The sequence below is a fragment of the Trichosurus vulpecula genome, chromosome 1, assembly GCF_011100635.1.
Source record: "Trichosurus vulpecula isolate mTriVul1 chromosome 1, mTriVul1.pri, whole genome shotgun sequence".
Taxonomy (NCBI): domain Eukaryota; kingdom Metazoa; phylum Chordata; class Mammalia; order Diprotodontia; family Phalangeridae; genus Trichosurus; species Trichosurus vulpecula.
In genome coordinates, this window is record NC_050573.1 from 360,093,838 (window position 1) to 360,105,929 (window position 12,092).

The window sequence follows — 12,092 nt, forward strand, 5'->3', positions numbered from 1 at the left end:
ATCCGAGTTGTCTGACCCTGAGCAAGACATTTAAATTCTTAGTAATCTAGGTAGCTCTTTAAGACTATAAATCACATGCTGAGTGAGAGGAGCAGAACCAGGAGAACATTGTACACAAACACAGACATATTGATTCTGTGATGACTAACTTTGATAGACTTGGCTCTTCTCAGCAATACAAGGTTCAAAGACAGCTCCAAAGGCCTCATGATGGAAAGAGCTATCTACATACAGAGAAAGAACTACGGAGTCTGAATGCAGATTGAAGGAAACTATCTACTCTCATTTTTTCTATATCTTTTTTTGGTTTTGTTTCTTCTTTCCATGATTCACTCCATTGATCATGGTTCTTCTTTATGACTTGACTATTGTGTAAATATGTTTAATGCGAAGGTATATGTAGAACATACATCAGATTCCATGCCACCTTAGGGGGAGGGGGGAGGTGGAAGGGGAGAGAGGGGAAGAAAATTTGGAACTGAAAAACCTGTGGAATTGAGTGTCGTAAACTAAAAATTAAAAAATCTAAAAAAAAAGAGTAAAAAGAATTTAATCTAGGTGAAAAAAAGACTATAAAACACAGAAGAGGTAGCAACCTGCTTTGATAAGGAGTTTCCTCTCTTGGAAGTTCCCTTTACCAATGAAATCACAGATACAGGCCCTAATGCTCTCCTAAGGAACATAGTACCCAATGGAGCCAGCCTCAGAATTAAAACCAAATCTTGAGCAGAGCAACATTGACCTGTTCATATTTGAAGAGCAGGATGTTACTTCATTATTCCAATAAATATACTACATGCCACAAATCCATTACCTCCCCAGAGTTGCTTGAGTGTGGGGAAGGGAAGCAAGGAGCATATTACATCTTGAGATGCCTGCAGACATTGTGGTACAGTCTTTCTTCCCTGCTCTGTTCCGTTACTTGGTCTCCTTGGCTGCTGCTGTGTAAACACCCATTGCCTTGATCTTCTGCTCAGGATGACTGACCCTCAAGTGCTAAGTTCATTTCTGAAGCAGAGGACTGACCACCCACACATTCTCATTTTCCATTCAGTGTTTGATAAATTCCAGATGGGAAGTTCTGCCTCTTCTCTGTTGATTAGAATACATCAAACTATCATCTCCTAACACAGTTATTTGAGGGCCTTTATGAAGAGCTCTGTTATTATTTTTTTTAAGAATCTGGTTGGCCAAGTGGTACAGCCAACAATCAGAAAAACAAACGAAAAGCAAACGCAGGCACATTTTGTTAACATGCCTATGGCTGTGATTTAGGTGCTCTTCTTCAGCCTTTTTTCTGTGTGGTTCAATAATTTATCTACCTTCAAAAGGAGTTACTCTGCTATTCCTTAATAGAGGAGGTGGTTACAATTTAAATTTCTTCTTCAAAAATTTCTTCTTAATCTTCTCATTTATTGTAGGTTGTAGGAAAGTTACAAAGACGGACATAAAATTACAATAGAGTTTTTAAAAAGAGGAGGACAAAAGAAAAGTTGGTATGGGATAATTTCTAGTAATACCAATTAAGAGACGTAACTAAGGTAGGTCAAACAGGCCTCTGCCCTAAGATACCAAATTTAAAAAACACTGATAGTTATTTCAGCCTTTCAGCAATGTAGAAACAAAAATTTGTCATCTAATTAGCAAGAATAATCATTGTTTATCCCTTCATTTTTCAAAGAGGAAAAATATCATCACAATTGATGTCTTGACTTGTGAATTAATTAGATTTAAGTGACACAGCTGTGCTGTTGTCAGCCCCACTCTCTCCTCCTGGAATCATCGAAGTCCAGTGGCTAAATAAAAGTCCAGGTGACTGACAATGGCCTGGGATGTGGTGCATGACTTTGGTGTCTTCACTGTCCGACCAGCTCTAAGGGCTCCACAGCTCCTGCTTCAGCTGCCTTTGGAACAAATTGTTTTCATCTATTCCACTGGGGAAAGTCTTCAAATGCTTGGGGTAAACATCCCCCTCACTCACCAACATTACTCTCAACCTGGTTTAGCCCACCTGCTGAGACAGTTTTACCAGGGTATGGCCACTGAGCATGCTCTAGCTTCTTGGAGCCACAGAGTTCAAGTAGAAAGTTGCCAGATGATGGGCAAGGGAGAACTCTTCCACTGCCCTACCCTGCCACTCTCATCCCATAAAGTAGCCTCCCTAGCAACGACCTGGCATGAATGTCTGAGAGTCACTATCTACTTCCACCAAATGAAGGTCTGTTTCTTACCACTTGCTCTAGGTACAATTTGAATTTGTGGTACTTTCCCTGGGCATAAAACTTCTAGTTAAAGCCCTATAAATCAATTCACCAATGCTACTTTATTGAGGCCCAACAATCTAGGATAGGGGTAGGGAACCTGCGGCCTCCAGGCCCCATGTGGCCCTCTAGGTCCTCAAGTGAAGCCCTTTGACTGAATCCAAACTTCACAGAAAAAAAATCCCCTTAATAAAAGGATTTGTTCTGTAAAACTGGACTTAGTCAAAAGGCCACACCCAAGGACCTAGAAGGCCACATGTGGCCACAGGTTCCCCACTCCTGATCTAGGCTCTGGTATTCACTGCCTATGTGACCATGGGCAAGTCATTCAAAATCTCTATGCCTTCATTTCTTCACTTACAAAAAGAAGAGGCTGAATTTAATGACCTATAAAGTCCTTTCCAGCTATAGACCTATGATCCTATACCCGGTGACTGGGATAGGTTCTGTGGGAGAAAGAAGAAATTATAAGACACGGTGGTATGTGAACTTTCATGGAAAGATACTGCTTGTCAGATTGTTGCTGCAATTTTATTATTTTGAGTAACTATAGTTTCACTTTCCCAAATTACAATTAAAAGTGCTTTATATACATTACTCATTTGATTTACCACTCTGAGGTAAGGCAGGCAATGTGATTCATATCACATTAACTTAAGGCTCAGAAAGTTTATGTGATTTGCTCAAGATCACACATTTATTAAATAGAGAATTAAGACTCAAACCCAGGTTTTCTCACTCTTAACTTCAATATAAACCCTAGACTTGCTCAAAATTGCAGTCTAGTAAATGAAGGAGGCAAGACTCAAAACCCATGTCTTCTAACTCTTAAGTTCAGGATTCATTCCAGTACTTTTCTGGTATAAGTCTATTCTACCTCATCAGGACTGATTGCTCAGAGGATCATTTATGAGGAAGATGTTTTCCTAGGTGACTCCTGTAAAGGACCTGACCCTAGCCCGGTCCTCAAGGCTTACCGAACAGTAGCTTCCCAAACCACTCATTCCTTTTTGGAACTGATCCAAGGGAACCTTCCTTACAGAGTCTGCCCTTTTTCCTTTTTTTTTTATTATAGGAGCAACTGCCCTTCTAAAATTATGCATACCCTGTCCTGTTCTCCATGATCTTCCAAAACTCACTAACTGCAGCCCCACAATCATTAGAGTCTCTTAGTACCCCTAAGATGTGCTTTTTCCTGCCTAGTGACTTGAACTCTTGGAAGGCAGGTAGGTGTTCTTAGCATTTCCTCATTTTCTTTGGATATCACTTCCTGTTCATCTCATTTTTATCTTGTTCATACCTGTCTTAAGATTTTTCCCCTTTATAAAGAAAACAAAAACAAAATAAACAATAAACAGAATAAAACAAAATAAAAATTGAATGGTTTTACATTCTATCATCTCTTGACATATTAGTGTCTTTATACCTTCTTTACGCTTCCTCTTGCCCCCAACTGAGCTTTTTAAAAAATACCTTGTGTAGCCTTTGACCCTCTAATACCAACTTTTTCTGAGCCTTAAGTGCTCCTGATTCGATTCTAGCAGGACCATGCTACTCTTTTGTATTCTGAATTATTTGTTTGCCCTTGTTTTCATCTTCCATGTCTGTACCACTAAAAATCTAAGCTGGTGGATTATTCTCTGTGCCCACATTGATCTATTTACCAAGCTACCCACTTTCTTTCATATAGTCAAGACTTAGATTTATCTGGTTAAATAATAGATGGCATCCAATCCCTGTTGAACTGATTTCTCTTGAAGACTTTTAGTGACACTCTACCTATCCTTTCTCCAAAATCATTGAAAGGTGCTCTCTTCAAATCTAGGCTTCATGTCAGATCATCCTGATCCCCTCCTGGTTATTAACACTGTCTCCCTGAGCTCCGTGAGGGAGAGCAGGAATAATTTTGTGTGTGTGTTTTTTTTAATCTCTAGTATCTAGTATAGGACCCTAAAATTAGTAAGCACTTCATAAATATATGTGTGTTGAATTGAATTGAAGTATGTCTGGAATCCTGCTCCTTCTATCATGAAGTCCAAATTGGAGTACTCACTTCCTCCCAAGGATCCCATTCATATCACAACTTCAGCGACTCCTTCCTGGTCAAAATCAAGGTTGGAACTCAGCAGTTCCTCAAATCCCTTCCTCCACTTTTTGAAGGTTGAAATTATCATGAAGGCAATTCAGGAATTGTTAGGAACCTCACGTCCAACCCATAGCTGACCAAGAATACCCTTGCCATCCTTCCTGCCTAGTGGTTATCCAGCCTTCACTTGAAGATCTCTGGTGAAGGGAAGCCTACTACCTCCCAGGCCTAAGTTACAATTAAACTCATTCCACTCACTCGCCTGGAGGCTAAATCTGCCTCTATCTTCTATTCACTGCCCCTAGTTCTGCTATGCCAAGAAGAACAAATCTAATCCTTCTCCAGATGCCAGTCTTTCCAATTCCTTAAGAGGGCTATCCTGTTGCCTCCTAAATCTTTTCTTCCCAGTTCCTCCAACTCATCCTCATATGGCTATTGTTTCCAAGTCTTCTCACCATTCCAGTCACTCCCCTCTGGAAGCTCTCAATTTGTGATTATCCTCTCTTTTTTCAAAGAAATATTTTATTTTTCCCCCAATTACATATAAAAACAATTTTTTAAAAATGTTTTTAACTTTTGAGTTGTCAGTATCCTTTTTCCTTTTTTAAACAATATTTTAGTTTCCCCAATTACGTGTAAAAACAATTTTTAACTTTAATTTTTTAAGTTTTGAGTTCCAAATTCTGCTCCTCCCTCCCTTCCCTCCCCCCTCCCTGAGACAGTAAGCAGTCTATCATAGGTTGTACATATACAATCATGTAAAACATGTGACTATCCTTTCTAAAATGAACTGAGCTGCCCAGAATGGTACATGATACTCTGATGAGGACAGGGTACTACAGCTGTTCACTTCTATTGCTCTTGCTACAATACCTCTCTTAACGAAGGCTATGGCAGGATTAGCCTCTTTGGCATCATAGCATTATAACAGCCATGTCAGCATCGATTGTTGACAAATTTAACATAGGATCATGGCTTGAGAACAGAAAAGCAACTTAGTGTTTATTAAATCCAACCCCCTTGTTTTATAAAGAAACTGAAGCCTAGACAGAAGAAGTGACTTGTCCAGGAGCAACCGCTAATGTCTGAAGCAGGATTTGAACCAAATCTTGCTGACTCCAATTCCAGGATCATACTGAAAATGTGGTCTACTAAAATGCTCATATCATTTCCACATGACACCAACAGAAACACAAGGAGAGCGTACTCTACAAAGGTCACTGCATACTTCCCTTTGCCCTCCATACTTTTTGGGGACTCAGATAAGCATTTCTCCGTCTCTCTTGCTAATAGAGTGTGACTACCTCTTTCGGCTAACTGTGTCTTGAGGGGCTGCTGCTACCGGCACCGGAGAGAGCTATGTTCTGAATTAGGCTTGATCCAACTTTTTTCACTGGAGCTCTCCCTTTTTTTTCCCCGGCTTTGACATTTTTTTTTAATGCTCAGGTGAATTTGATTCACAATTAATAGATTCCCACCAGAACCCCAATGTTTCATACTAATTGGTAGCAACCCAGAGCTGTTGTCCATCAGAGGTGGACTATAAAAATTCAACTTCTAGGTACTTCTTGCTTCTTCGGGGAGGGGTTCCCTTTTATCTTCTCACTGCTGACCAGGCCCTACCCACCCAGAGTGCTAACTCTTCATATCTCAAGGTCTGCCACTGACACCTCCCTGAGCGAGTCTTCTCCAGTAAACTTCTTTGCCTTTTTCTGGAGCTCTCTGATCCTTTTCCCAGAATATTGCTCCCGCTCACACTCAAAGGGATGTAGAATAAAAAAGAATTAAAGTTTTTTGTATCACCCAGAAAATAAAATAATTTAAACCAAGCATATAACTCACACTCTAGATTCACAAAACACAATCGCTTTCATCAAAAACAAGTTCAAGTACAGTCCTGGTTGGCATTGAACAAAAGCTAGCAGAGGCCAATGTGATTGGGGTGAATCATGCTGTTATTTCATTAAACTCTGTTCTTCCACTTTTGAAGCAAATTCTCATTTTCTGTTATTTAGCCATCATGTTCACTCACTCATGAGCATTTTAATTAAAAAATGGAGATTTCTCATCCTCTCACTATATAATAGAGACTTTCCAGGTCTGCATACCTTTAAGATGCACAGATTTGATAGATCAGGGCCTCTTAACCTTGTTTGGACCCCTTGGTCAGCCCAGCCTATGGACCTCTTCTCAGAATCATATTTTTAAATGCACCAAAATAGATAGAAATCCTTATGTACAGATATCCAAATTATTTTTAAAAAAATAAGTTCACAGATCCCAGGTTAATATTTCCTGTGATAGGCAATTTGGGACAGTTTAGCAGTTCTTTGCTATAATGCAGGCTTCTTTCTTTGGGGATTTAGACTGGCAGTTTTCAAAATTTACTAAGTTAAATGTATATGATGCTTAAAACAAACAAAAAATAACAAACCCTAAAATCCTGTTTGTTGAAGTTGCAATCCAGTATAGGCAGGCATTACTCGTGCAGATACAGATATAGTACCTTGATTCCTGCCTGGCTTGAAAGGCCAAATTATTTATTGACTTTAATTAAACAGTCAAAAAGTATTTATTGAGTACTGTCAAATTAAGTTTTAGCGACTCAGCTAAGTGGTGGGGATGCAAAGGAATGCAAAAATATGGTCCCTGGCCTCAAGAAACTCATATTCTTATGGAGGAGACAACATTTAATTAGATATGTACAAGCTATGTATGAAATAGATAAGGTAACCTGAATGGAGAAGGCATTAACTTTTGAAAGCCACGCTAGGATAAAATGCTTTGTCTTTTTTCTTTTTAGATATACATTTATAGGCTACAATTTATGCTTGAACACTCAGAAGCTAAGATTCAATACTGACCCATACACACCTATACCATCCCTCTTTGTATTTTTCTGAAACATCAGCAAATAATCAACATTAGCACTCAAAAGTAATTTATTAATCACCTACTCAGATGGGCAGAGTGTGAGTATAAAAAATAAAGGGTTTTTTGGTATCACCCAGAAAGCAGAATCATTTAAGTATGGATAATTTGCAGATATTGCCCTTGCAATCTAGACATAGCCTAAGCCAAGGCAGCATTGTATAAGCTAACAAACAGCCGTCAGAGGGTAAAGCAAAAACTTGGAATAGACAAGTTAGATATGTCGATGTTACCAGCAGATCACCATAAGAGGGGTGGTAAAAGAGAGGATGCTTGGGGGTCCTTCAGGAAGACAGGACAAGGCTGGAAGAAGTCATAACCTTTCTTCCACAGCACTTTGCAAACCTTGCAGCACTAGACAAATGTAAGTTACTTTCAGTGTTATTATCTCAAGCCATCTAGTAAAGATTTCTGGAACAAATTTTAAGTATGTTAAAAGTCCACAAATATTACCAATCACTAGGATTTGGGGTGGGGTGGAGAGAGCTGCTAAGATTTTTGTTTGAGCATGGTCTTTTTAGGAGGGGGAGCTAAATCTCACTCCCAAAGAAGCTGGTTTCGGTGGTCTTTGGTTCTTTATTAGAAATTTTATCCCATGTGGTTTGACTCCTAGAGAGAGACATTTGACTTCCACACTCTTTCTTCTCACTTACCTTGTTAGACTATCCCCACAATGTGTGGCTGGCATTCCTTCCTTGGCTTCCAGTGCCGACGTCTCCTGTTGTGCTCCTGATGATAGCTGTGGTCACTTTGCTGCTGAGCTTCGTGAGCCTCCTGCTCCTTGGACACTTACTAGGGTTCCACCTCTACCTACGTATGTATTTTTTTTCTTTTTGGTGAGGCAACTGGGGGTAAGTGACTTGCTCAGGGTCACACAGCTAATTAAGTGTCAAGTGTCTGTGGTTGTATTTGAACTCAAGTCTTCTTGGCTCCACGCCAGTGCTCTACCCACCGCAGTCACCTAGCTGCCCTGGTATATAATTTATTATACCAAAGTCAGCATCAAGACCATGCTGCGTTGCTGCCATCCCTGCCCTCCTAAAATCTCTAAATCTTCTTTTTCCCACAAGTGTCCCAAAAGATGTGGATCCACATATGTAAATAGAAATATATAGAAATCTATGTAAAGACATAAATAGAAATAGACAGCATATATAGTACACATTATTGTGGAGATATTTAATGTACGCAATTATGTGTATATGTATATACAATGTATATATACACACATACATACATTCTATATACAAATGTATGTATGCACACACACATATATATGTTTTGCAAAGACACTACATACTTTATCTCATTTGATCATTACAACAAACCCTGGGAGGAAGATGCTATTATTAGTCCCATTTTACATATAAGGAAACTGAGGCAAACTAAATACATTGAAATATATGTAAATACATAGAAATGTATACATATATGGTACACACTGTTGTGGAGATATTCAGTGTCTAGAATTTGTGCATGTGTATGTACATGCTGCTGCTGTTCAGCTGTTCAGTCGTGTCTAACTCTTTGTGACCCCATGGACTACTGCATGCCAGTACTGTTCCTGGGATTTTCATGGTAAAGATGCTGAAGACGTTTGCTATTTCCTTTTCCAGTGGATTAAGGCAAGCACAGTTAAGTGACTTGCCCAGGGTCACATAGCTAGTACGTGTCTGAGCCAGATTTGAACTTAGGTCTTCTTAAATCTGGGTCCAGTGCTCTGTACACTGAATACCTATCTGCCTTGTATATACAGCGTACATACATATATGTGTATATATATATATGTATATGTGTACAGGTACACATACATGTTTTGCAAAGATACTCTACATACATTATCTCATTTGATCCTTAAAACAACCATGGGAGGAAGGTGTTATTATTATTCCTATTCTTACAGATGAGGAAACTGAGGCAAACAGAAGTTAAGTGACTTTTCCAGGGTCACACAGCTAGTAAGTATCTGAGGCAGTATTTGAATTCAGGTTTTCCCGACTCGAGGTCTAGCACTCTATTCACCACATCCCCTAACTGCTTATATTTAAAGAGCTAATATATGTACATGTATATATTTATCAGAGAAGTTTGCTCCCCTGAGCTGATTTTGCTGCTCAAGATCTCCAATTGAATCAGTCTGTAAGGAGGAGTTAGACTAAAATAACACTTCAGATTTATACAGTGAACTTATCTGTTATATGTTAATTATCATTAATATATTACTATATATTATATACTAAGTATTAATCTGTGAATATGTCTGTATTTTATATTATCAAGCATTGGGAAAATGCAGTGCAAAAGAAAGAGTCCTAGCTTTGCAGTCAGGGCACTCAGATTTCTAACTCTGTGTGAACACAGCTAAATTACTTCTCCTCTCTGGGCTGTCTCATCTAGAAAATTAGGGCATTGGAAGAAGTAGCCTCTGAGGTCCTTTTCAACTCAACCTATGACTCCCTGCTCCCAAGCACTTTCTGTACAGAATCTCACTCGATTCTCAAAATACTCCATGAAGTAGACGGTGTAAATATTGTTATTCCCCACTGTCCACATGCAGACACTGAGATTCAGAGAAGTTTTAGGCATCGGTTCAAGGTCACATGGCTTAAAGAGAACTTGATAACTGTCTTAATTTGTGATTCAAAGTGGAATGGACTGACTTTGTAGAAAATACAGATTATATCTTTGTAAATAGTATTATGAATGTAAAGTGCTTTGCAGACCTTAAGGAGCTACATAAATGCTAGTGGTGGTGGTGGTGGTGGTGGTGATAAGTGGGTTCCCTCTCACTTGAGATCTTTAAGAAAAGCCTAGAAACCTCAGGTTTTAAACCCTATTGAGGAGAGTGTTGAGGATACTTTTAATTAGGTTAATGTCAGATCAGATGGGTTCTGTGGTCCCTTCTAATACTGAGAATCTGCTGCTCTGTGCAGAGGTGTGGTCACTAGTTTCATAAGTCACAGACAGGCTAAGGTGGATGAGGCATGAAAGAAGAAAGTCACTGCATTTGACAGTTAAGAGATATCTAATAACCTTAGAGAGAACAGTTTTATTAAAGCGACCCCACTTTAATGGGTTAGGCAGGAGGACAGATTATAAAAGCCAGAGGAATGAGAGGGTGGGGAGGCAGTAAAGGCAGTTCTTTCTAACATCTTCCAAGGACCAGCTCAGGGCAAAGGAAATGTGGTTGTTGCTGCTGGTTGTTGCCCCTGCTGCTGGTGGTGGTGGTTGTTGCTGCTGCTTTTGCTGTTGTTGCTGATGATGAATGATGATGATTGTTGCTCCTGTTGCTGGTTGTTGTTGTTAGAAAATGGAGAGACCTGAGCATAAGTATAGATGACACAGAAGGAGCAATTCTTCCAGTTATCCTGGATCAAAATTTGAGTGCTTTACTTACTATTTATCTCCTGCCACCCCTTCCTCCCTCATCTAGTCAGCATTTGTTGTGTGTGGCCTCTAAGTCTTCCTTTACAATTCCACTTACAAGCCACTTACAGGACTTCCTCATATCATGCCTAGACTGCCGATATTCACTCCTCACTAGTCTTCCCGCTTCCAGTTTCTCCTCCCTGTTGCTCATCAGAGCTACAACTGGCACAAAGGGCCCAGGGTTTTCCCCTGACTTTAGGGATCATGTTCTTCTCTCCTCTGCTTCCTCCTAAAACCCAACTGACCCCCTCTTCCACCTTCTCATAAGTTTGGGTTCCCACTCTGAAACAGTAACCAGACTTAGGCAATCCAGGACTTCTCAGATCAGAGGGGATATCATCGTCCAAACTTACATGGATCCATCTGTCACAACTATCCAAAGTTTCCACATTCTTCAAGACCCAACCTGTAAGATTTGTAGTCTCATCATATCCTTTCATACATAGTGAATTGTCCTTTCCTGTATTTGCCTCACCTCCTCAATTACACTGCAAGTTCCTTGGGAGTGAGATTATGTCTTCTGCTTCCCTTCACCTCTCACAGAAGCCAATGTACTACCTTGAACGTGGTTGACTCAAAAAACATTTATTGGAAAGTGAGATTGGTCTGGAAGATTATGATGAGCCTTGAAATTAAGCATAGTGCCTTAAATTTCATGTAGTCAGAAAGAAGGTTATTTTGGGTCTGTTTTAACAGGAGAATTACATGCGATATCTGTTGTTGTCATCGGCATCATTGTCATTCAGCCAAGTTGGACTCATCATGATGCTATGAACCACAACACATCTTGATCTCTTCTGTTTCCCAAAGTCTACCCAAGCTCATTTTCATTGAACATGCTGACCACCTTCCAATCTGTGAGACTTATTTTCCCATATCATATCTTTGAGCATTTTAACACTGTCCCTGAGATTTTCTTGCAAAGATAGTGGATTGGTTTGCCATTTCCTTCTCCAGTGGATCACCTTTGTCAGATCACTCTGCTATGACCTGTCTGTCTTGGGTAACCCTGTACAGTGTAACTCACAGTTTCATTGAGCTGTACAAGGCCCTCTGCCATAACAAGGCAATGATCCCAGGAAGGGGAGATATCTATAGACATTCTTAAGTTCCCTCAGTCACCCCTTATGTTATATATTTTGGCCTAGACCTATAATTTTCATTGATATAGGTAACTCCCAGTAAAAAAAAATCCCTCTACCAATGTATACTGGCACCTACTCTGCAATTCAGAGTCTTGGAAAGGTGCTTGGGCTACCAAGAATTTGAATGGCTTGATCAGGGTCACACAGTCAGTATGTGTCAGAGGCAATGCTTGAAACCAGATTTTCTTGACTCTGAAGCAAGCCAGCTGTCTACTATGCCTTCCTTCCTCTTCCTTGTGA

At 39.7% G+C, this 12,092-nt stretch overlaps 1 protein-coding gene across 1 annotated transcript in view; it reads left to right on the forward strand.

Annotated features, from left to right (window-relative positions):
- Positions 1 to 12,092, forward strand: part of LOC118838424 (palmitoyltransferase ZDHHC11-like) — a 124,457-nt gene that overhangs the window by 60,207 nt on the left and 52,158 nt on the right. Inside the window, exon 6 of the mRNA XM_036745723.1 lies at positions 7,940 to 8,092. Within this exon, the coding sequence (XP_036601618.1) occupies positions 7,940 to 8,092 (153 nt within the window). The remainder of the gene's footprint in view (positions 1 to 7,939; positions 8,093 to 12,092) is intronic.